At 42.8% G+C, this 24,993-nt stretch overlaps 2 protein-coding genes across 7 annotated transcripts in view; one reads left to right on the top strand and one right to left on the bottom strand.

Moving 5' to 3' along the window:
* Positions 1-24,224, top strand: part of LOC129209666 (amine oxidase [flavin-containing] B-like) — a 73,482-nt gene extending 49,258 nt beyond the window's left edge. Inside the window, exons 12-16 of one of the 5 annotated variants that reach the window (XM_054834792.1) lie at positions 199-296; positions 1,443-1,554; positions 3,209-3,271; positions 3,691-3,851; positions 24,069-24,224. In XM_054834792.1, coding sequence (XP_054690767.1) covers positions 199-296; positions 1,443-1,554; positions 3,209-3,271; positions 3,691-3,846 — 429 coding nt within the window. In that variant the 3' untranslated portion in view covers positions 3,847-3,851; positions 24,069-24,224. The other 4 variants (XM_054834709.1, XM_054834543.1, XM_054834469.1 and 1 more) reach the window with 4 other exon arrangements.
* The window catches only part of LOC129209839 (amine oxidase [flavin-containing] A-like), a 46,635-nt gene continuing 31,765 nt past the window's right edge, over positions 10,124-24,993 (bottom strand). The window contains exons 9-15 of one of the 2 annotated variants that reach the window (XM_054835031.1): positions 24,564-24,660; positions 22,926-22,979; positions 21,942-21,999; positions 21,413-21,510; positions 20,395-20,506; positions 18,856-18,918; positions 10,124-10,563 (exon numbers count right to left, since the gene is read on the bottom strand). In XM_054835031.1, coding sequence (XP_054691006.1) covers positions 10,555-10,563; positions 18,856-18,918; positions 20,395-20,506; positions 21,413-21,510; positions 21,942-21,999; positions 22,926-22,979; positions 24,564-24,660 — 491 coding nt within the window. In that variant the 3' untranslated portion in view covers positions 10,124-10,554. Of the gene's footprint in view, positions 10,564-17,013; positions 18,397-18,855; positions 18,919-20,394; positions 20,507-21,412; positions 21,511-21,941; positions 22,000-22,925; positions 22,980-24,563; positions 24,661-24,993 lie in introns of those variants that run through there. The other variant, XM_054834934.1, reaches the window with a different exon arrangement.

Genomic DNA, 24,993 nt, shown 5'->3' on the forward strand with positions numbered 1-24,993 from the left:
AAAATAGCTAGCAGTGTCTAAAATTAAGGTTTATTGTGTTGGATCCATGCTGCATTAAGAGAGTTGTTAAACGTGCTCATCTTGTCAGATGTTGACATGCAACAAATCATAAGCTATTCTTTGCTGTCTCTTCAGTTCTTTTATCAGCTTCTTCACGACTTTGTCTTTTCCTTGAGTGAATTAATCTCTGTTTTACAGCCAGTGCATTATGAAGAGAAGAACTGGTGTGAAGAGCAGTATTCTGGGGGCTGCTACACAGCCTACTTCCCACCAGGCATAATGACTCAGTATGGAAGGTACAGTGTCTATTTATAGTGGGCTTCGGAGTAGTAAGATAAGACCAAGTTAATAAATATCCTCAGAAAGGGTCATAAATCCTCTGTCACTGTTCGCTTTATACCTTTAAGATCACTGGGGAATATTTTAAACAGACATTCTAACCTTCCACTTGTCTCAGTTGGGCTTTATGATGGATGAGTACAGTAACATTAGGGGGTTTTATTCACTTTTGTTATTCAGTGAATACAGCTGACTAAGTTCTTGGAAGGGAGTTGGGAAGTTTTCACAATCTGTTTACAAAACTGCCGTTGGATATTTGAGATTGGTGTTACCATTTCCAGCACATCTTTAGCTGGTTGTTTTTTTTTTTTATAAATACTGGCAGAGAGTTAATTCCTGCCAACACTGACAGTAATGAGTGATTTCTTTGGACTGTTCCTTTCCTTTTAGCAGTCAAGGCTTAATATAGTGATCAGTGTATACAGTCCTTTCTGACTTAAGTTTTTGCATGAAAACAAGATTTACCAAAAAGAAAAAGACTTGCTGGTCAGGCTGGTGATTAGATTCAGATACATAGTTTTTTAATGTGGTGGCATAGACCTACTTTTGAAGTATAAGTTTTCACAATTTAAGAAGAACTTAGAGCAATAAAGCAGTTGTAATAAAGAGCTTAAGGAGGCCTTAGGTTTTAAAGTAATTTTAGTGATAACTATTGCAAATTCTGGCAAAAATAGGGTAACACACCCCCTTTTTTCTTTTTTTTTTTTTTTTGCTTATTACTTTAGATATCATAGGCATATACTTCAGAATGCTACACTATGCCAATAATGCCTAGCACTGGTATTTGTGACAAAGGCTAAAATTGTGAGCTAGAATAAGCCTCATCTCAAGCTAATTGTCCTTCACACCTATGAGCGCTAGATTCACAACCCGAAATACCATTGCAAGAGTTGCAGTGTAAATGTTTAGAAAGTAGGAACACTGATGTGTTTACTGTAAGAAATGACATGCAATGCAGACTCCCCGTCCAGCTCAACTCACCCAGAGTTGCTATCTGTAAGTGTTCGCTGTTATTTAAAACACTTTTATTCTAATAATAACTCAAGGATTTCAGTTATCTTTTCTGATATGGCTGATGTGACTTACTGCTTGTCCCCCGGCAGGATTATTCGGCAGCCTGTTGGCAGGGTCTATTTTGCTGGCACAGAGACAGCCACAGAGTGGAGCGGATACATGGAGGGGGCTGTACAGGCTGGAGAGAGAGCAGCCAGAGAGGTACAGATGGAAGCACAAATCAGGGGACACCATCAAATATCCTATGGAAAATGAAAGATCTTTTTGTTAGAGGTGAAATCGGAATGGAGTATTGACAGCTTTAGGTGTTCTGAAATCTTGATGCAAATACCTGCAAAAGAGACAGACTTCAAAAAGGATGAAGGTTTTGCACTTAGATTTGGAATGCTTTGGAAGGGCTTTGACTCTTCAAACTCTTCTCTGTCCCCAGGAATGAAATCCTTTCTTCTTTAACAATAATCCCTAATTCTCACATAGTCATTTTTGCCCCAAATGGGTGCTTTGTTAGTCATCATACTGAGAAATCATGGCTGTTAACCTCACTAGGAACAGCTCAGTTCTGCAGCTTTGCAGACCAAGCCAGTCCCTTTCTCAACTGCTTCCAACAATTCCATTGACCCAGTGATATACCATTGAGACAGTCTTACATGAAGTCATTAAAGAAGAACCTAAATATTTTCCTTCTGAGAAAATGCCAATTCCTCAAATATTTTCAGGAATATTACAGTTTATGGAGTAGCAAAAGAAATTTCATCTTTGTTTTATGAGGTGAAGGGAACCTTGTGGCTAAGAACTACAGTCATAGAACAGAAACTGGCCTGGAAGGGATCTGGAGGGTTTGTCTAGTCCATACCCCTGCCCCAAAAGACAGGAATAGACAGGGATTAACTGTCCCTAAACTGTCCCATTTGTGAAGGTTATACCTAACCTGTTCCTGAAAACCTCCACAGGTAATGCTTCTCTAATGACCTCTCTAATGTGAGGACATTACAGCAGGACCTCCATAGGCCTCAGCAGAGAAGCTGGCAAGTGAGCTTGACTGGTAAAAAATTTTATGTTTTCCTTTCCTCATTTACTTGTGAAAGGAAAATACATTTAAAATCCAGTGCAAGGGTGTTTCTCACTCTCCCGTATTGAAAAGTTGACAGGTTCCATGAATCTTGCCTAGGATAAAAGCCCATCGTAAAAGATGGCAAATCTTGTTAAATCTACAAGTGCCTGGAATAGGAAAAATGTTAATATCGCCACCTCCATTGTATTTTACTGCAGAAGAAGTTAATCTTGCTGTCTTTCATGACTATCATTTCAGATCATCTTTGCTATCCTACCCATCTCTGATGTCTTTGATACTTTGAATGGTTACTTTTCATTGTGAAGGTTTTCTTTTTACTCTTGCTTTTCTCTGGCTGAAAATGGTGGTCATCACTCGCAGGATTCTCTTCCTCTTCCTACATCATGGTAAAATTTGCAAACCAAGCTACTCCTGGCTATATAGGTTGCCCATGCAGTAGCAAGTTCATGCACACCTCACTTTGCCATGAGTGTATACTTAACTCCTAGTCATGTTCATATTACCCTGTTCCCACAGGACTACTCAAGTTCTGATATCTCACATGGACTAACTAAGCATAGGCTTTTCTGTTACTGTTTCTACTTTCCACTAGGATCAGTGACTTATAAACATCAGGCCTCCCCAGAAATGAGTTGCACAAAGGTCGAGTTTTCTTTAGAATTTGAATACACAGAGGTTTATGTGTTCAATTGTTATCTTTATCATGCCTTTTTAAAACAAAAAGTGAAGCCAGCCCTTTTTCCTTTTCAATGGTACTTACTAGAAAATGTTATTTATTTTCAGATACTGTTTGCTATGAGGAAAATCCCAGACAGTGAAATTTGGAAGCCAGAACCTGAATCAATTGTAAGTCTTTCTGTAGATTAAATGCATTATTTTTTTTTTCTGCTGTTTTGCTGATAAGATAAAATTTTGTCAGCTGTTTTTATTTACGTTCACTAAACAAAAGCCACAATAAACTTTCCCTTACTCACCAATACTGCCCTTTCCTAAACATGGAATATGATAGAAATTCAGAAAAGGCACCCATCTGACAACTCTGTAACACGAGACTGGAAAGAACTGCATATTTTAACTGGTCTGTGAATCCTTTCCGTGTGTCTTTTCCCCTTCCCTTTAACTGAGCAGAAAATTTTGATACACTGTACTTCTTCACAACATGAACTGCTTCAACACAGTTCCATTTCTGTGGCAAGAAGCTCTTGATTTACGTCCTGCCTCTCACAGTGGAGATGTTATGTTGATAATGGATGCTCTCCCCACAGGATGTTCCAGCTTTGCCCATCACTACAACCTTCTGGGAGAGGAACTTGCCGTCTGTGCCGGGACTGCTAAAGCTGATTGGATTTTCCACTTTCTTCACTTCTGTGGCTGTGGCAGGATTATTTGCCTACAAAAAGGGACTTCTGGTTCGAAACTGAAAAAGGTACCAACGCAAAGTCTCACACTTGAGTGGTTTTCTTTCTTTCAGAGTTTTTTTTTTGGCATGTACTTCCCTGTCTCCAAAATCAGATCAGGACTGGGGAAGAGGAGAAAACAGTAGAGATAAGAGGCTAGAGGGGAGGGATAAAGGAAAACGATCCATACTGAAAAAGAACCCATTGAATCCAGGCCTACTTCTAGCAGTAACTTCTTTGTTGTTGAATTTCTAGGATACCCTGCCAAGCATTATCACCTTGAAGCTTTTATCCAGATCTCAGAGCAGAAGTGACAGTATACCTCTTAAAAAAGGTTCTTTTCTGATGACATTTCCAGTTGTTATTACACTTATATCTGAACCAGACCCTGAACTCTAAGTCTTCACAGGCACTTCGATTTCTAGCCATAAACAAAGGTTTTCTGCCTTTCTGTGTGGTGGACTGGGAAAAGAAATCCATAGCTTAAAGAATAATTAACCACTTCATGCTAATTGCTGGTGAGGATCTTTTTTTTTTCACCCAGATATGCAGAGCCCAGGCAGCACCTAAAGGACATCAGGCTCAATTTATCCATCCAAACTACGCAAGTGTGGCCATAGGTTGTTAGCATTTCCAGTGGCATATTTGCCCTACAGTGAGTTAAAGAACAATATTTTTTCTGCCTTTGGCAATGGAGTTGAATTTCAGGCTCCCCAGCTGTGTTCACACTGCCTGGAACGGCAGAGCTCCTGCGTCCAAGTCGAGTCCATCCCTGTGCGGAGTCAGATCTCCTCTGCCTAGAAAACTGGCTGGCTCCACACTAGAACCGACGTGTGCAGCAGTGCGGCTGATCAGGCTGTTGGGCCTGATGATGAACAGGGAACCTTGTGCTAATGTGATGGCACAGGCACAGCCTGTTGAGTCTTTTCACCCTGTCTGACATCTCTTTGCCTCCAAGGTCCTCTTTTAGCTCCCTAAGTTGCTGCAAGGCCTTATCGCTCTCTACAACTACCTGAAAGGAGGCTGTAGCCAGGTGGGTGTCGGTCTCCTCTCCCGAGTAACAAGTGATAGGACAAGAGGAAATGGCCTCAAGTTGTGCCAGGGGAGGTGTAGATTGGATATTAGGAAAAAAAAAATTCAGTGAAAGGGTTGTCAATCATTGGAACAGGCTGCCCAGGGAAGTGGTTGAGTCACCATCCCTGGAGGTGCTGAAAAGATGTGTAAATATGGCGCTTAGGGACGTGGTTTAGTGGTGGACTTGGCAGTGCTAGGTTAACAGTTGGACTTGATGATCTTAAAGGTCTTTTCCAACCTAAACAATTCTAAGATGGCAAGAGAACAAATTAACTTCTGTTTAGCCCAGGAAGTTTTAAAGCCATCCATAAAAATGCTTTTACATAATTTTCTTATCGCCTTCCTTTCTTTCATCTACTTAAGTTTATACTTTGAACAACCTTGAGGCTGTCTCTTGCCTGGTAGGGCATAATGGGCTTGAAAACATAGAGTTAGCATTAAAAAACTCCAAACTTTAACTGCTCCCCAACATTTGCTTTATGCTGAACACAGCTTTATGCTTTATGCTGAACACAGCTTAGCTGACTGAGAGCTTCTGAACAACCATATTGATGTGACTAGCACTTCCACTGAATGATAGAGAGATCAAAGAGAACCGTGGATAGGATAGGATAGGATAGTCACATGCAAGTGCTTCTGCCCTCCCTAGCTTTCAAACAATGTAAAAAAAGAAAAGAAAAGAAAAGAAAAGAAAAGAAAAGAAAAGAAAAGAAAAGAAAAGAAAAGAAAAGAAAAGAAAAGAAAAGAAAAGAAAAGAAAAGAAAAGAAAAGAAAAGAAAAGAAAAGAAAAGAAAAGAAAAGAAAAGAAAAGAAAAGAAAAGAAAAGAAAAGAAAAGAAAAGAAAAGAAAAAAAACGAGCCACTAAAACCTTAGGTGCCTACCTGTCAACATCACAGTACCTTGTTCTAGGTGTTTCTGCTGTTTTACATCTGCCCGACACAAAAGAGGAAGTCACAGGTATAACTGAGAACAGGATTTGGTGCACATGAAGTTTGAGAAAAGTTGCGTGTCTGGAATTTTTCTGAGCCCATTTGCTGTACTTCTCCCTTCAACCAGTGTTGATTTATATGTAAAAAATTACATTGCAGTAAAAAGCCATGGAGGGAAGTATAATAAGAATGTATTCAGCAACTGGTGTGAGCAGACGGTAGAATTGCATCACCAGTCTCAGGCAGACTTTTTGGGCTAGCGTTTGATCTTGCTTGTGCACAGCAGTACTTCATTCTCCAAATAGTCCCACGGAAATCCACTGAACTACTTATAAAGCTGTAATATTTGTGAGCAGGGCATCAGTTTCTGGCCCTTAGGTTTCATTCTTTTTAACTTGATGTGCCAGTTAAAAATCTTCTTGTAGCAGCAGCTTGGATTTTATCACAAATGAATAGCCTCATAACAGCCTTTTAAAATGCATAGGGGAACTTTTCAGACATAAAGATCTTTAAGTCAGAAGAACAGTGCAGCAGTGTACATATGGCCTTTCTCATTGTACCACATAGAGCACTAATTAGCTGGGACATTTGCCTACCACAGAGTGCTTCTACGTGGCTTTCTCTCTCTGTGATTTATTTACTAAATGAATTAGGAAGCAAAAGCTGAATGGGAACTGTGTAAGTTCTGAGCTTTTGCAACTCAGACAATTCTCAGGCCAGAAATAAACATAGGAACCTAAATTTGGGAAGACATTTTAAAAATATTGACCCAATATTTGTAAGTGCTAGACGGTGAATACATGCTTAACATATAAAGAACTGCTGCATTTGCGGATGATTTCTCTGCCAAAATTGTTTGGAATTCAAGTCCTGCTTCTGCCCTAGAAATGCTCTGCTGGTCTCTAAAGGGGAGCAGATCCATGAGACTGAGGGTAAATTGGTTTTATTCAAGTCCAAAATGTACTTCTCTCTTCTTTGGTCCTGAATCTGGCAGAGGTTTTTCCCAGTCTAACAAGAAAATGTTGTGTGCCACAGGGGCAGAAAATCGAGGAAAAAACAGAAGTCAGGTGTAGGTAGAACTGAACTGAACCATAGCCAAAGTTTTTCCTGAGATCTGTCAATTAAAAAAAAAAAAAAGAAAAAAAAGGTGTATATAGTTATAAACCTTTCTTATTCTTACTTTCAAGGTGAAACAAAAATGGAAAAAACCACCCACAAAGCATTTCTCGTTATTCTGTCACAACTAAAAGTAGCTGTGACTTAAAATCTCAAATTAAATTTGGACCCCCTGAGATTTGTAGCCAAATCTGATGGAGCTGGGAGATCTGGATTGCAACATCTGTATTAGCACTCAAAGGTCTCTGTCTTCTTCCTTCCAGACTGCCGAAGCATTAGGAATGCTCTCTTTGTCTTTACAGCCGTGTCTTACTACGATTATGCTGTGGAGCTTATCATCACTATGGGATTAAACAGAAGGATTTGCTGCTGTTTTCTTGACATCTTGCATATAAAAGGAACATGTGGCACTTTGTCTATGTGGATGCCAGTGTGATGAGAAAATTGACAAATGTAGGTAGAGAATCAAGTTGCTTCCCCGTGGGTAGAGGGAACTGTTAGCACTGGCTTACATTTTTAAAATTCTTTTGTGCCAACCCTTCAAGGAGAGGAATGAAGTCTGGTTTAACGGGTAACCAGTTGTGCTATATTCTTAATTTATTACATGTTTGATGAGAAATCTGCTATCATGAAAGTTCCAGCAGTTTACCAGCTTCGTAAAATGTATTATAGGAACAACCATGGAAATAATTGCATTTGTCTCTTATGAACTGATTTGTGTTACCATGTATATTTTGTAAGGCTCTTAAGAGTTTGCCAAAAAAAAAAAAAGTTTACTTGCTTGTACACTGTTCTGATAGCAACTGTATATTGCAAAGGATGCCGGGTCATGGCATGAAAATCTGTGTTAACCAAAGTACTTGAAAGCTAATTGTACAAACTACTCCACAATAACAAGGAAGTGAGCAATCTGAGGCAGCCCCTTGTCTTTCCTTTAACTAGTGCATTTTTTTCTCAATGCAGATCTTGATTCCAAATAGCACATCTGCTGTCAATAAAACAAAGACATTAATCACAATTAAGTATATGTCTAAGCATTGTCCATCACTGCAACCCAAGGCCTGGAGGAGAAGCTAGGGACTTCTATTAAAATAACCTTCCTGTGTCCTCAGTGGGATCGTTTCACTAAGGTAGATTTTACAGAAGTGCAGAAATTTTGAGTTTGTAGTTTTGGGTTGGGGGTTTTTTTTGAGACAATATTTTTGAGGAAGAAGGAATTGTATGTCCTCCAAAAGTACTTGGATGCAAAAAGGAGCCAGGCTTAAATGACAACAGGTCTGCCACTGCTCTCAGGCCAGAAGCAAACCCACATAAATCACAGATTACAAATGCTCCCAAACAAACCTGACCTGTGTTTAAATGGACTAACATTTCCTCTCCCATCTCCACCACCTTAAGATCACCTTGATCTTAGAATCTATTTGTCAATAGAGATAAAACCGAGATGGCCAAAGCAGTCTTGCTTTCAAAGTATCTCAACAGTGAAATTGTTCAGGCGTTGTCATAGACTGCCGCTTATAGCGTGTCTCCCGTGGTCATGTACAGGTCAGTGTTCAGTGATGCCTGCCTCTGTGTTTTGGACAAAAAGAGTGACTTCACTTTGCAGGAATATATATGCTGTGTGTGTGATGAATTTGTGCCTTTTATAACTGTAGCATTTTCTCAAGTGCCTCTGTGGTGACTGTCTCCCTTGGTTTCCTTCTTAAGTTCCCTTTTCAATAGGCTCTGCAGATATTTTTATCTGACAGCTGTGAACTTTTTTTAACCTTAATTAGAATCAATAAATATTGTCATGTCACGTTTACTGTTTGAGGTTTTTCTTTTGTGGAAGCCCCTTTTGACTTGGTTGTGGTGGTGAGCATTGCTTAGTAACACATTTAGCATTTCATACCGAAGCCAGTGAGGTATCTTCAGCTTTTCTCAGTAAAGAAAGCTCTGTAAAGAAAAGGAGAGAAGGATAAAAAAACCCAAAAAAACCTCAAAAAAGCAAAAAAAAACCCCCAGCCCCCCAAAAAACTAAACACCAAAAAAATCAAACTGCATTTGGCAGTAGTTCTTCCTAACATATAGATGGACAACTGTCTCACACTTAAGAACTAGTTTTTATTGCTGTGGGTGGATTTGGAGTGTCGGAATCGTGAAGATACCTCTCTGACAGCACCTCATGTACCAGAACACGTATGGGCAGGGACACGTTTTATAGCCGCTCATAAGAGTCAAGGGCGTGCGGCTGTAACTGAACATGGGACGAAACAGACCGTGTAACAAATACTGTGTGGTGTAAACATAAAAAACTTGGAGGAAAAGAGAGACAAAGGTCACTGGCTAAATTTCATCCGGCAGCTCAGTGTCAGTGCTAGAGAGCTAATGTAACTGAAGAACAAATTCAGCCTTGGGAAGGGACCTGTGTTTCACAAACATATAGTCTATGAATAATCGAAAAAGCGTAATCATCCGTGTGAAAAACGTGTCAAAAGCATGCAGTGATCTTTGTATAGGCTTAACTTTCGGTATTACTTACCAGTTATAAGGGAACACAAATACCATGAAAGCAAATATCCTCCACTAATCCTTTGTATGCTCTATAAAGCATCCGTCCCCTAAGAAACGTATGGGAACCGGCAATGCATTTCACAGTCCCTCAAAGCAGCAGCTCACAAGTGGTTATGAGTCTTAAACGTTGCTGCCTTGGGTCAGATCTGAACTACTGCTTTAACCCTTTGCTCAGACATATCCTGTGGCATCCCAGAGGAGGTACTGAAATGGTATTATTATTAATTTTGATTTATTTTTTTGTTTGTTTACAAAGCTTTCAATGTGCACATTAAAGAGACTATGTCAGTCATGAGGCACTTTATTATTTCCAGCAGTCCAGTGTACGGAAAATTAATTTGGACAGATTAATACAGGAGAAATGCAATTTGTATAACATCTATAGAAGATACTAACATGATTTCCTGATACCCATTCGTTGATTAGGAGAGGATAGCATGTATTTGCAGATGATTTGGCTAAATCATACAAAACTCACTTCTAGTCTGAAAACTGAGGATCATTTTTTCTTCTCACCTTGTATAATTATACCAATCTACTTATCTGAAGCAAATCCTGGAATGTTGGAGGGACTGATGAGTTTCGCCTTCCGGCTCAGGGCAGGATGAACTCCCCTTGGGCCTGTAGAGTTGTCTCAGAAAAAAAGAAAAAAAAGCATCTGAGAATAAAAGGCAAAGCTGGCCTCAAATTGTCCAGAACCAAGATACAGCTTGGTATCTACTGGAAACAAGGGGAAGCATTCTGTTTCATTTAGACCAACACATTAAGGCCCAAGTTTTTGCCAACTTGTTTGAGGTGCTTCCCTCAACGGGGCTGCGGAGACACAGTTCTTGTCTGGCTGGTCCTTCTCTGTGCGGCGACAGGGGAGAGGGGCTCCGCACCTGGTGGTTCTGCCATGCAGGACTGAGGAGTCCTACGGACATGTCCTTCTCTCTCGCTCTCCGTCTAGGAGGATACCTAAATTGATTGGGTTCCTAACTTCGGTATCTCAGTTACGTGCTTTAAACACATGGGATGAGCTCAGGTTAGGAGAAGAGGTTTTCTATCCGATATGTGTGTTTCACTTGTTCTGCAAAGACATTAATTACAAGGTTAGATGTTTTCAAAGAGCGCATGATATTTACCCACCTAGAGTGCAATTCAGGAGCCAAAACAGAGTGGCCTTGTGCCTTTCAGAAACCTGAGGGCACCTTGTCCAGCCTCCAGCTGCTGCTCCAAAAGGTGACAGCTCTCCGGAGCTGACGTGTCCTAAACCAGCCCGGCACTTTGGATACCGAACTTGGCAGCTTCTGCCTCCGACCAACTGCTGATAGCAGTTAGGGACTTAAATGGTTCCTTGGGATATTTAGCTTTGGAGAAATGCAAACAGGGGTAATGCAGGCCCTGTGAATCTTGCGTGGCACAAGTTAATAAATTGCATGTTAATAGGTAGCTGCACATGTAATATGTTTATACATGGCTGTCCTTTTTGCAGGCAGGCTATACAATGATTTTGTTGGTCATTGGAAAGAAAAACAAAGGCGTGGTATTCTAATCAGTTAGAATATTAGTGATATTTGCTAGAAAAACCTTCAGGTAGCAGCTGAGTGCCATGTTAAGCTGCAAAAAAAAAAAAAAATACACCTGAGTAAGAAGGTTTGTAAGTTGATTTTAGTTTGCATGATTTGTACAGTCAGTAGCAATAAACTGTTCTGAAGCTAGGCTAGAAAAAAGCTCAAAAATGAATTTTAAATAGCTGTGACAAGCTGTGAAACACACACTAATGGTCTTGTCCACTGGGTCTTTATTCAGTGCCATGCTAGCTCATCCCAGTTTTCCATTCTTCCTGGCCTTGCTGAAAGAGGCAAACAAATTTGTTTTGAGTTTTTACATCCATTGTAGGTCAAAGACAGTCTCACTCTGTGCTTTGACAGTGTGAGAGATACCTTTTCTAATTTAGAAGTAAAGGGTTGTTAGCTTTCACTCAGCGTTTGTTTTTCTATGTGCACAGGGAATTTTCTGTTAGCAATTTTTTCAGTCCCTCCTTAGCAGAACAGCCCTAACAAAATAATCAATATCCATCCAGCTCCACTCACTCTGGCATCCACAGGCTCTGTAGACTCCTCCTCCCCAACCCTGCAATTTTGAGGGGGGAAGAAAGTCTCACCCAGATCCAAGCGATCCATTCACCTGATCTACAGCAGAATGGGTCTGAGCAAATACAGACCAGCCTCACCTGGCCATTGAACGCCAGCAGTAACTTTGGAGGGGTCTCATCGAGTGCCATTTCCCTGCTGCAGCAGAGACTTGTTGAAGAAGTGCTCGAGAAGTGGTACCCAGCAGAAACACCCAGCAGAAACACCAGCCTTTGGCTGACGGAGTTTGTCAAATGGCTTGGCTCACTCCTGCACCACCGTCTAATGGGATTCAGCACTGCATTCAAATATGCTCTAATGCCTGGATGGGAAGGAGAGGAGAAGAGGAAGCATATTAATAATGCACTGAGGCATCCTTGTCAGCTCTCAGGCTGTTCACTCCCAATTTGCATATGCTCCAAGTTGTAAGAAAACACTTTGCACAGCAGTGTTGCATTTAGCAGAAATTACATTATAATTTCAGATGTGGAAACTTCTATTCCAGGTCTGAGGCAGTGAGATGTCCCATCGGGCTGTGCAGTCATTATCTTAAACAATTGAAATGCATGCTCGCACTTAATCAAAATCAAGGGGAGATGTTACTCCAGCCTCCACTTGCCAATTCAGTCCAAAGTGGAACAAGATTATTAAACTAAATTAGAAACCATGTTATTTCCCTATCATTTGTTTATGAGCTGGAGTTTGGCCAGAGTGCTTTTTCAGAGGTTGCATATTTGAGCCAACACCTCTATCTATATCCATAAAGCAAACTGTCCCCAAAGAAAGCCCCTTCTCGGAGGAGGGGAGTGTTCAAGCGCATTCAGGATCTGTGCTCACACTTTTCTCCCAGCTCCTTCATGCTGCCAAGCAGCAGAAAAGACTTAAGCTTAAGACTTCAGAAAAGACTTAAGACTTCAGAGGAAGTCTTGCAGTGCTGGCAGAGGGGTGGTGCAGCAGCCATTTCATCTCTTTCTTTGGTTTCAGCCAGGGACTGGCTGGTGCTGGGAAGCAGAGGCTGCGGGGATGGAGCCTGCCTTTCTCTGCTTCCTCCAACGTGGCGTATCAGAGCTTGGAGACGGGGAAAACTGGGGCTTGAAGCTGGGGATTTCCATCCCTTTCCTTTCATGTGTTTCCATCCCAGAGTTCGATATTTTGGGTACCCAACAGGAATGGTAAGAACCAGCACAGAAATACCCACTGAGACCTTTCTGCAAATAAAAACGTTAAGTTTTGCCACGCTTTTGTTTGCGAGGTGATAAAATCCTGCTGTTAAGTAGCCAGAAGATGGCAGCCTTTATTTCAGCCTTGAGCCCCGCTGCGCCCCGGCTGCTGTGCAGCAGACAGGTGGCCGGCTACGCTTCAGCACAGCTGTCTGCAGCTGGTGTCTCTAACACCCACAAACACTAGGCTTTGCCTTTTGTAATTCAGCCGGACATCCTGGATTTAACCAATATTTTGATGAAAATGATGGTGCTCAGGCTATAATACAAGGGGTTTTCAAGTGAAGGGTCTGGCAATGGAAGTCCGAATCCCAACACAAGCGGTAATTACATCCCTTGCTTCATTTTCAACCCCATCCTGAGTGGAAGCTGTCTTGTTGCACTGTGAGTGTCAGCGGAGCTCAGAGTTACATTTCATAGAGCAAGAGTAACAGTGGGAAGACAGAGATGGCAAAGGACATCTGTCTTATATTGTCTTGTGCTTGTTAAGGTCACAGGCAGTGCAAACTCACACCCCTGTCTGATCTGTTCATGGTCACGTCTCCTGGGACCCCTGGAAGAGGAGCCGGGCAGCTCGGAGGCACTGCTGACCTCGGGCACCCAGCAAGCAGCCAGCGCTGCTCTGCTAAAGCGTCCCTTTCCTCTCATAAGTAATGCACTCAGGAAATTTTTCTCCTTTGTGTCCTGGGTTATTCTGTGCCTACTATGTAAGATGAGCAAAAAAAAAAAAAAAAACCCAACAAACCCAAAGAGAGTGAGAAACAGAGAACAGAAACTGGGAAGCCAAGCGCTACAAATAAAGAGCAGAACAGGAATTGCAACTGGAGCCCAAAGCCTTGATTGCCAAGTGCAGGAGCTGAGTGGGAAAAGAAGTTACAGTTCACTAACAAAGACCACATTTAATTTCCCCTTCTGGATTTTCACCAAAATGAAATTTGCTTTCTCTCTCTGTGTGTGGAAAGCAACTCTTGGAGGGTTCATTTACAAAGCAAAATTGTTTCCAACAGCTCTGTGGAAGAGAAACAGTCCAAAAGGAAAAGAAAAGAACCAACTAAAATCATGTTTCTGCAGAAGAGGACTCTCTGGAATTGTCCATTTTTCTATTTTTTGATGCTGATGTCAGGAATTGGGAGCTGAGGTCTGTGCAGAGAACATAAGACCAGCCTCCAGCTTGTTCCCGGCACGGTCTGTGGCCGGGGAAAGCCCTTGCTGTCGGGCAGCAGAACCAGGTCAATGGGATGTGGGAACCGACTGGTGGTAAACCAGCACGTTACAGCCTGTCAGAGCGTGCAACGTTGGCACATCCCTGTGGGTGGTATTTTTAGTCAAATATATAATACTAATTTGCGCCAGTGGTTGGGGGTTTGTTTGATGCTGGGAAAAGGGATCAAGCGTGAAAATGGGGGCGGGATCAAATGTGGACTGGAAAGTATTGCTGGTGAACGACTGTCAAAGAGGCCAAGCGCAGGCTGCAGCACTTGCTTGCCCAGAGTGGATTTTGAGGCTGGATGTACCTTTAGCACTCCGGGTGGATCTGGTCAGACAGATTCCTCCTTGCCACATGCGAGGAGCACAGCTGGAGGGACGCTGCCCGACCCGGGGGAGGTTCACGTCCACCGCGCTGAAACATGCAGCCTCTGCAACCTGGTGCTTCATCCTCACAATAGTGGCTCCTTCCCAGACCTCTCACATGGTGGGTTTCCAACCAGAAGGGTTTGGGATGCCAGGTCCTGTGCCGGGAATTCTGGGGGTTGTGTGACAGATGGGCAGGTGATGAGGGACAGAAAGCCTCCCTGGGCTGATGGTGCAAAAAAGCCATCCAGTGGCTCTCCTCCTGCACCTCCTGCCCGTCCAGCTCCTGGTGGCCCAGCAGCTGTCCTATTTCAAGGTCCCTGTCCCCAAGGGGCTGGTTGATGGCAGCCAGGGAGGGGGCAGCCGTGCTGCCCTGCACAGGCAGGAGCTGCAGCCGAGGGGAGTGGAGCAGACAGGAGGTGGGAACCATGAGAGTCTCACAGGAGCGTTTTCCCATCCCCGGTGATGATTTCTGTAGCTCGCAAAGGTGCTGAAAGGCTGATTATGTGACATACTGTGAGGGGCTTGGGCACAGCCACTGTGGTATCCATAAGTAAAACCATCAATTTAATTAAAAAAGAGGCAGGTTCTCTCATATGCATCATCTCCACTTGCTTATTTCAGACCAACTGATCTATCTGCTCCGTGGTGCTCCTTATTTCACTGTTAGTCTGGAGGTTTAGTCTATTTCTTTCTCTCTTTCCCTCTGCTGCTCCTTCTGCCAGTGCTTGTTCTGATCTTTATTTCCAAGCATCAAACAGCAGTTTTTTTCACCTGAGGCTTTCCTGTTCCCCAGGTGTATCAATGCAATTCAGTTCCCACCCTGGAGCTGATGGACTTGGCGTGGACCTTGGACACAGCATCTCCCACCTCTGCCAAGGGAGTGCAGGGCTCTTCCTCCAAAAAACTGAGGCACTAAGCACCCCTGGTCAGAAAAGGTCACCAAAGGCTTTCCCACCCCACAGCCCGGGTGAGGAGTCCGCTCGGTCCTCAGCAGAAAGAGATATTTTCCACGGTGCTGCAGCCTCACGATTTTAATAAAGGCAGCGGCTCGCTTGGAGAGTTGTCAGTGGTGATAAACTCAGTCCCATTCTGTTTCAAAATTGGTTTAAGAAAGATGCCTGGCTGTTTAATATTTAAGCTTAATGTTTAATGTTTAAACAGGGAAATTGTTCTGATTGTCAGAAAGGGCATTAAAGCAGAATGGAAACTGGTCGACAATCTCTGACAAACGCTGCCCTTTCTCTGCAGCAGCGTGGTGCCTGGGAGCTGCAGGAGTTTCAGAAATGCCAATTTTAATCAACCTCTTTCATTTCATTTGCTGTTTACCACTCCCACAGCAGTGAGACGTGCTTTTTTTCCCTGCGAAGTGGGGAACATTGTACCTGGCCCTGTTTAACAGTTTGAGACTAGATCAGCCGAATTGAAATTGCACTTCAAAACCCAAACAAATTGCAACAGAAATGTGCGTGGATAAGGTGAAAAGCAAAACTGGATGGTTGGTGTTGGCCTGTGGGTGTATTCCGGATGATTTGGGATCCCTTTTGCACACGCACACAAAAGCTGTGAAAGTCAGATGTCAAATTTCAAGTCAGCACAAAAATAAACAGCTCTAACTGCCACAAATGCACATATGGATGCACGTTTTTGAACAGATATGGACACTGTTTTTCAGGCAGTGGAAACATCCCCCTCTGGGGGAAGTATGTAATGGTGCAGAACCATTTCACACCACAAAAGGCTTGTCAGGAGCGAGCCTGTGCTCCCCGCCGGAGCCCTGGGGCAGGCACTGTGGTTCTCCAGGCTGCGTGCACGGGGTAGTCCTGGTGCACAGGAATCCCTGCTCCGTAATGGCTGGAGCTGGGGGGGGAAATATTCTGCAGGGAGCCCACGAGTCACAGCAATTCACGCTGGCCACTTTTCCCCCACCTAAAATATTCCCAGGGTGGGTGTTACACTGACCTGTCAAATGACCTGTCAAAAATCCTTTAAACAAGCATTTAATACTACAGTTCAGTGTGTTCAAAATCCACCATTGCTGCTTCCTACTGAGATTATTGTCTCCTTTCCAGTGTGGGTAATTTGAAGTGCATGTGTAAGTTCAAAGTAGATGGGAAAGCTGAAAACATAGATAGTCTTATAAATACTGTGTTCAGGCTTTTTTCCCCCCAGAGAAACTGGTCCTGGCTGGCTGATCCTCACACAGAATGATTGTGAAGAATGAACAAAGTAGCTCAGGAGACACGTACTGTCTGCACAACCTTTTCTGTGCGATGCTTAACACTGGCACCCTGAGCACCTGCTCACATCTGATGACAAGGGGCCGCCTGAAGCACCTTTCCCTCTGGAAAGGGCTTCTGGTTTGGAGCCCACCAGCACCTAGGCTGAGATTGGTCTGCACTTATGGTGCCTACAAGGCTTTTGTACAAAAAAGTGAGAGGACATATGAATATGGTTCAAGCAGAGGCCAGGAGCGAAGTCATCTCGGGTAGGTAGGCATTTCTGTTGGCAGAGCAAGGGTTTGGTGGCTGCTGCATGTGATGCACCTAGTGATTTAACAAATGTGCAGAGAACCACCACCTTCCACAAATTCACAAAAAACGACGCGAGAAAGAATCTGAAGAAAAGTTTATAGAAGAGCTCCTCTTATCAAGGTTTCAGGACTATCGAAAGGCACATTTCACCCATGTTGAATGACAGTTGAGTTCATGGACACATACAATGCTCACATTTCATGGCAAAAAGACCGCATGATGGTACGTTGTGAAACATATATTCCAGACGTCCGTTAAACACTAAAGTGATTATTTTAAGTGTGTCATGTCCATAATAAGAGCAGAACAGGCAGATGCATCCAATTACTGTAATTTACAAGGCAGTAATTCAACCCCCAAATATATTTCTCCTTATTGGAGGAAGGCGGTACCGATTACGAGCAAAACGAGGGGCAGCGAATTGACAGGGAGCCAGGAAGCTGCTGCCGTTTGGAAAACAACAGCTAGCGTCTGCTGCAAGTCGGAGGGGCTTTAACTTTGTTAATTAATTTCATTCCACTTCAACAGCGAATGGCCGGGCTGGATTGGATGCTCTTGGGCCAGGAAGCAACCGAGAGCCGCGCGATGGCCATGCCGCACCGACGCAGGTGCCCTGCAGAACAGATAAGCGCGGGTGTTTGCTCAGTAGCGGGCAGAATAAAGTCCACCCGTGCTTTCTCTCTCGCCGTTTAGCAAGCTGCTTCGTGCTAATTACCTCTTTTCAACCAGCTCTTGGTTAAGTTAAGTTTCACGTTGTGATGATTAATAATTAATCAATCAAATGCATTTGAAAATTAATTTGGCGATTCTACGTCTGATTGGCATGCTAATCTCTTCCGTGCAGCAGGGATGTTATGGGAATAGCCTCGGATATTCTGAGCCGCTAACCGAGGTGAATACATAAGGGCATTTATTATCTCGTCTGGTAAAAAAATAAAGCAGCGAGTGGAAATGAATGCATTCTCCAAGGCTTCCTTGCCTTTCGGGAACAGCGTGATATGCATTTTGCCTTCCCTGTGTTAAGGAATATACCATGGATATTATCATGTCCAGTCAAAACAAATGGACAAGGAAAAGGCAAACTTGGTCACCACTCCCCCTCCCTCCCCCCATTGATTTATTTCTGTTTTGCTGGTAGCAACTGCAGTAGATTTGATGCATTAATTATGGTACTAAAAGAAAAATCACAAGGAGAACAACTTTTGCCCTTTCCAGCTGTCTGTGCCACTTCTCTCCAAAAATAACACTCATCTGGTAAAAGGGAAGAAAAGGGAGTATGCAGCTTCCACTGGACGTGTGGTCCCCACTAGTTTCGAATTAGTAGTCCTTTTTTACAGGCAAACAGCCCCGCAGCAGCCACAGAGGTGAAACACAGGGTAGAGCTAAGCAGGCACAGCAGTCCCGGCACGGATGGCAGGTTCCTCTCCCAGAAGCTGGTGGTGAACGGTCGGGCTGGGACATCCTGGGGGAGAGAGGAGATGGTACCACCACAGGGTCTCCCTCACCGTGTGAACGGAGAGGTGGCCAACGTCCCCCACTACGCTGGGGAGATCATGGGGGACCAGATCGGGGTGGGAAGGAGGGTCAGGGCTGTGAAACACCTATTTTCTGTTGTCCACAGGACAGTGAAGGTGGAGTAACTTGTGACTGGAGGGAGGTTATATTTGACTTAAAACCATGGCCTGGGACTGGGCAGAACTAGGCTGATTTCCTGCATTTTCCAGTCCTCGAGGCTCTGAGATCCTTGTCCCTGGCTCTAGCCATCCACCCCTCAGACAGGGGTAAGAATATTCCTCGGATGACTCAAAAAACCAAAAAGAATACCAACAGCATGTGAGGTAAGCAAAACCTTGCTGAAGGAGGGACTGCAGCCTGACTGAGGGGTGTGTTCCTGACTGGGTGACAAGAAAATCTGGTTTACCTTCGACTCTGGCTCTGGCATCCAAATTTCATTCTCTGGGATCCTCCCCATACTGTGCAATATCTGGAAGAAAAAATTATTTGTCCCACATGAGAAAAAATTAATACCCACACTACTTTCAGTTTTGGAAAAGCAGAGCTAGTCAGAGCAAGGTGACATTGATAAAAGGCATAACTATGATGAGCTGAAAGTGCTTTGAACCAGCAAATGTATAGTGATTTCTCTGTTTGTATCAGCAAAGAGAGGAGGAGGAGGCAGTTTTGGTAGTTTGTGTAAACATATGACAGCTGGTCATCAAACAGTTGTGTGCCTAACCAGTGTTTTAAGGATAAAATGACAGTTTCACAGAATCATTTGTAAAAATTAGGACTTCACACAGAAATCCACATGAACTACAGCTTCTCCAGATGTTTATTTTAAATTTTCTTCTGAGTAAAAGTAAAAATGCTTTTTCACATATTTTGAGAAATAGCAAGGTGAGGTTACTGCCAACGCACTCGGGACGCAAAGCCTGTTAGGAGTGATGCTGCTTGGATCACAAACTAGAAAGAGGAGAGAGACAACTCTGGGGCTTTCAAAGCATACAATTATGAAGTTATCTCTTGGCTATTCAGGCATTACAAAGCTCATCGAGGATTTTTCTTGAGAATAAACTGATTGTAACAGTCATGGAGGTTCTCAGGGGCAAATGAATGTCTCCAGAAGAGACAGCTAACCATCTTTGTAAATACTGCTCACAGGCATGGAGAAAAGAGAAATTAGGTGACTTGAAACAGAGCAAGTAATGAGGATTATAAGGTGAATATGACATTCTGTCAAACAGAAGCAAAGGGCTGATTTTCCCTTAAATAACAGCTGCGTGGCTCTGCCATACAGCAGTTGTAACTGTAATGTACACCCTTTAATGGGTTTTTCCCCTCCCTCCAGACTGTTGTAAAGGGATTTCACTATGACTGGGAACCCAGCCCAGTGCCTGTCATTCTGAGGAGATTTAGACATTATCAGAGCCGCCCATTACGAATCCATAAAGCCGAGCTAACAGTACTCTCTCGTCAAAGGAGAAGCAGAAGGGATAGATCAAAAATGAGAACAATGCTCAGATTTCCAGATTGCTGCACAGGAAATAGCTGCAAGCATTTGTAATGACTTAAATTACTTTTAAAACATACAGTGATTAATTTGTTAGAAGTTGTGGTGGTATATCTAAGGGCAGCATCAGGTTGGAGGGTTTTTTCCTCTAGACATGAGATATACAGCATGAGCTTTGTTTTAAGTCTCCAGTGCAGCAACACACTGTGTAATGTTCTGATTTGGGTGAGATTCGTGGCTTTACTTTATTCAATAGCAAAGTAAAGTTAAAAAAAAAAAAAAAAAAAAAGGAGGCTTTGGTTCACATCCTTTTCTGGGATTCTTCCCCATCAATTATATGAGCCTCTGCACAATTACAGGGTGTGATGTACGAAATCAGACCATCCAAGCTGTACTTAATCCTTTTTAAACTTTTAATAGAGATGTTGAAAGCAAACCAATGATCTATACCTCTCTGGCTGCTCTTTCTCCTGCCTGCACGGCCCCCTCCATGTATCCACTCCATTGGGTAGCTGTCTCTGTGCCAGCAAAGTAGAGTCTGTCAATGGGCTGGCGAATGATCCTTCAAAACAAATGGAGAATGTCAGATGACAAGTAACAGGAAGGTGATGATCCTTCTAAAAGCAATTTACGGGCTATGATGGAGCACTCAACTTCAGTTCTCCAGAATTCCTGCAGACCTGGGCTGGGGAGCATGGTGCAATAAGCTGTCCCTGCAGGACCATCTACTTGCTTCTGTACACAAAACTCAAGATATGAGAGAAATAAAATCTAAGGCAGAAATCAGTGTGCCCAGTTTCTGTGCAAAATAATGTGAGCCTTATTTTAGTGCTGGGATAAGGGATAATCCTAACAGCCTCCAGAAATGCAGTGTAGCTGATAGATTTATGTCTTCTGCATGGCAGCTTTGTTGTTATCCTGCCATTACAATGGGATGTGAATGATGTTTCTGAAGTGATAAGTCACTTTGGAGGCTGGACTCGCCTGGCTGCAAGTCCTGCCAAAAGGGGACGGACGGCAGCTGAAGGCCTCAGCATTCAGGGAGTTGCATTCGCCCCGTAGGGTCATATAAGCCACCCCTGCAGACGTGCAAAGCTGCACAAGCATCCCGGTCAACCCAGCCACAGGTAATGAGCTCCCTTTCCCTTACAGAGATGTGCTTGCTCTAAGGGCTCCCATCTAACCCCCGATTAGGTTTTCCCTGTCTGTAAGTAACCTAGCAGGGAAAGGTTTGCTGGCTCTAGCAGGTCCCTTTGTGACTGTGCTTTGCTTCCTTGGAAATCACAAGTGTCACTCTGCTCTTAGGAAAGTCAGTAGCAAGATCCTTGTTAGCTGGGGAGTAGGGGAGCAGAAACAGGGTTGGCATTCCCCTGATACGCTACATATGCCATAAGTTTGTTGCATAAGGTATATCATTGTATATGAGCTAAGAAATGTAAATTAGAAAGCAAAGCATTCTCTGGTTTACCTTCCATAAGAATGCATTATGCCTGGTGGGAAGTAGGCTGTGTAACAACCCCCTGAATATTGCTCCAAGCTCCAGTTCTTTTCTTCGTAATGCACAGGCTGTAAGTATTAGCAAACATTAGAGAGTGAAACAGTGGAAGAGAAATTGGAAATAAAAACCAAATTTCCTTCGAAGAGGGGAAAAACAGGCTAAGGATACCCGTCAAAGGAGTGCCATGTCATCTGGCTAATGCTACCCATCCACACAAAACAAAGCTTTGCACTTTTACAGAAGCACTAGTCTCCCATGTGGAAATGACAGGGCAAATTAAACCATGCACTGCCTTCTCTTTTCTTGTAAAGAGTGAGACTGGCAGCTCTTTTCTTCCTGTACTAGATGCTGCTGCCCTCCCCTTGGGAGTACAGATTGTGTGGCACAACATGCAATTTTAGGTACACATTTTAGGTACCAGGAATTTTTGCGTCATCCTCCAGAACAAAGGAGCAACATTACTGTACAACAGAGGTGAAAACAGGCATTCATTTCTTACATGTAAAGCCTCTTCCATCCCCATTGCCTTGGCATATGCCTCACAGATCTTCTTCTTCCTATATGAAAACAAAATCAGAGTCAGAAATAAAAAGGTGGAAAAAACCTCTCAGCTATTGCTCTTCTTACGAAAAAAAAAATCACATTTATTGCAACACATTGGAAAGAAAGTTGCGTTTGGCTTTAAGTCAGATTTCAAGTTCTTATCTTAACATACATATTTCAAATGCTGATGCCTGAATGTGACATCCAAAATGGACCCAGGGAATAGGCTGAAATGAAGGTTGATTCTGGCAACGAACTCTAAAAAAATAAATCTTTGTACAGTTATTTTAGGATGCAGAGCCAATTCATTCTCATGTTCACTGGTGTAAGACCAGAAGAGAAGCAATATAAATCAATGAAATCCCTACAGATTTACTATAGCTGAGAACAAAATATGAACTGGAGAATACTACGCACATTTCTAAGCAGAACTTCTCTTTCACTTGCACGTCTACCAAAAATCACATTTAGAAAGTACAGTTTGTTTATTTCACAGACTAATGGAGAAACAATACTGTTGTAAACATGGAGGTTTAAAAATTTTATCACCTAGTCTGAATGTGAAGGACACCCAAAACTATGCATGTCAGCACTCCCCATATCCCTGGGGTGAAGCATCATCCAGTGGGGATGCAGTCTGGGAATGTCTTTGGAAAAATCTTCTTAGTTCATGTAGAGACACAGAGCTGATAAGTCATAACATGGAAGAGCGGGCAGGACTTGGAAACTCAGAAATATCCGTAACTTGATGGATCGTAGCATTAGCGTCTTGGCCTGTCTATGCTAAAAGCTCAATTTTTACCCCAATTTCCATTATTGGTAGCTGCACTGAGCATGTGTATACGTGCATATACACACACATATTCACACACATATTCCTGTGCGGAAGCATCCCAGAACACTGACTTATTACTGAAATATTTAGTTTCTGAACTCTTACCTTTCCTCCTTACTGAGATGGGCCAGTTTAACAGCCTTTCTGGTAAGGATGAAACTGAAAAGAAAATTAAGGCATATAAATATCATGCAGTGTCAGCCTATCAGCTGATTTGCAAGTTCTTGCTTGAAATTACTCTAAAAAGAGATGGGCAAAGCACTTCACTGGTACATAATGGGCTTGACATTTTTTCATCATACCTCATCACAATAATTACAGGTCACACAGGTGAAAAGGCCTGTGCGGGGTACCCTGGGGAGTTAATTGAAAGGAAGAGCATGCTTTCCCGGGGGCAGGCATAGAGGACTGCCTGGCAGCTACCAGATGAGAAAGCTGCAGATTCCAAGTGTGTTTTCAAAGCTGCCAGCACTGGCCTCATTTTGCTCTGTGGGAATAAACTCTCCATCCTCACCGACTCAGGACAGCAAAGTTATACCCAAAGTGGGCAGAGACATGACAATGTCCAGCTAACTAGCTTGCACCGCCTACCCTTTTATACCTAGGTCTTATCCAAAAGGGCTGAGACCCTGAGTTTTCTCGAGCTTTTGAAGTCTCGCAGACAGCTGGCCATACCACTGCCTGTGCTATTTGGTGTTAATAAGTGATGGGAGCTTGCTGCTCTGACAAGCACTGCGCACTGTCGTGGACCAGTCCTGTAAGAACTGCGATTAATACTTATTCAGCTCGAAGGAAACAGATTTGGTGATTAGTTCATCTGACCTTACTGGAGATATCCAGGGGATGAAGTATGTTCCTGCACTCTTTTAGAAAGTTGCATAAATCCACAAGGAGAAAGCAGGAAACTGTTTGCCATAGTGGGTTTGGAGGAGGCTTATGGCTCTCAGGTCATGGAAGTTTTTAAGCCTTGAACATGCCCATAAACATTTACAGTTCAGTAGAAGTGGCAAACTTCCCTTGACAGATATTTAAGGAGTAGTTGCCTGACATTTATGTTGGCCTTTTTTTGGCAGTCTCACTTCAGATTACAGTGGAAACATTTGTTTGTTGCAAAGATTGTTTGTTCATGTTGGTTTAACCTATTTTAAAAGCCAGTCAATGCTGTTACATATTTTCCCATCTGTTTGTCCAAACCACAACTTTTTTACTTGGCAGTTTCTTCAGAATGTCGATTTCTTCATTGCACAGCTGCTGCTCTGCTCAACCACCAGCTGATGTTTGTTGTCCTGCCTTGGCTCAGTGGGGAGAGGAGGCAAATGAGGATTTCTTGGACAACTGTGTTTTCATTTTGGCCCCGGCACTAAATATAAGGCCCAACATAAGCTGAATACAGGCTTACAAAGCTGGGTAAGAAAGAGATTTATTTCTAAATCTACTCCACAGTAAAAAAAAATAAATATATATATATACACACTGAATGTTTAAAATTAACTACAGCTGAATTCAGCAACTCCTTCCCAACCATCTCCTTTGTATTAGGCTATTTGTAGCAGAAGCTTCACCTAAAAGCTTATACGGACTAGAGAGCACAAGAGGCTTGTCAGAAGTGTTCTCCTCCATCTATGAAGACTGTGGGAGGGGACACCACTGATGTAACCTGGCCATTTCCCCTCTTATTCTTCCTCCTACTCCTTCATACAAAAAGAAATACACATCTGTAAGTATGGGCTAGAAGCTCCTAACCCCATAATTGCAGGGAAAGATCCATCAGGTTTCGTGTCATCTATGGTTATTCCAATTGGAGACTCTTCATCCTCAATGACGAAGGAACCACAATAACCTAAGCGGGAAAAAGAAAACAAAATGATTGTCAGAGGAACTTGTTGAAGATCATTGTTTCTGGTAGTAATGAGCTAGGAAAATTATCCATAAAAGGATAAAAGTACATTAATTCCTTCATCATCAATAATACCTACATGTCTGAAGTCTTTTTGTAACGGTCTCTCTCTTCTCTTCCCTTTGACTTTGGGAAATTTTGTACACAGACTTATAAAAGTCATATTTAAATTCCATTATTACTTAGCTAGGAATTTCTGTGGACTGCTGCAACTCTCTTTGGCTTTCTACATTGGGTACAATAACCATTAAAAATAAATGGATCTAGCAAGAACTA

The sequence above is a fragment of the Grus americana genome, chromosome 1 (genome assembly GCF_028858705.1).
Source record: "Grus americana isolate bGruAme1 chromosome 1, bGruAme1.mat, whole genome shotgun sequence".
Taxonomy (NCBI): Eukaryota; Metazoa; Chordata; class Aves; order Gruiformes; family Gruidae; genus Grus; species Grus americana.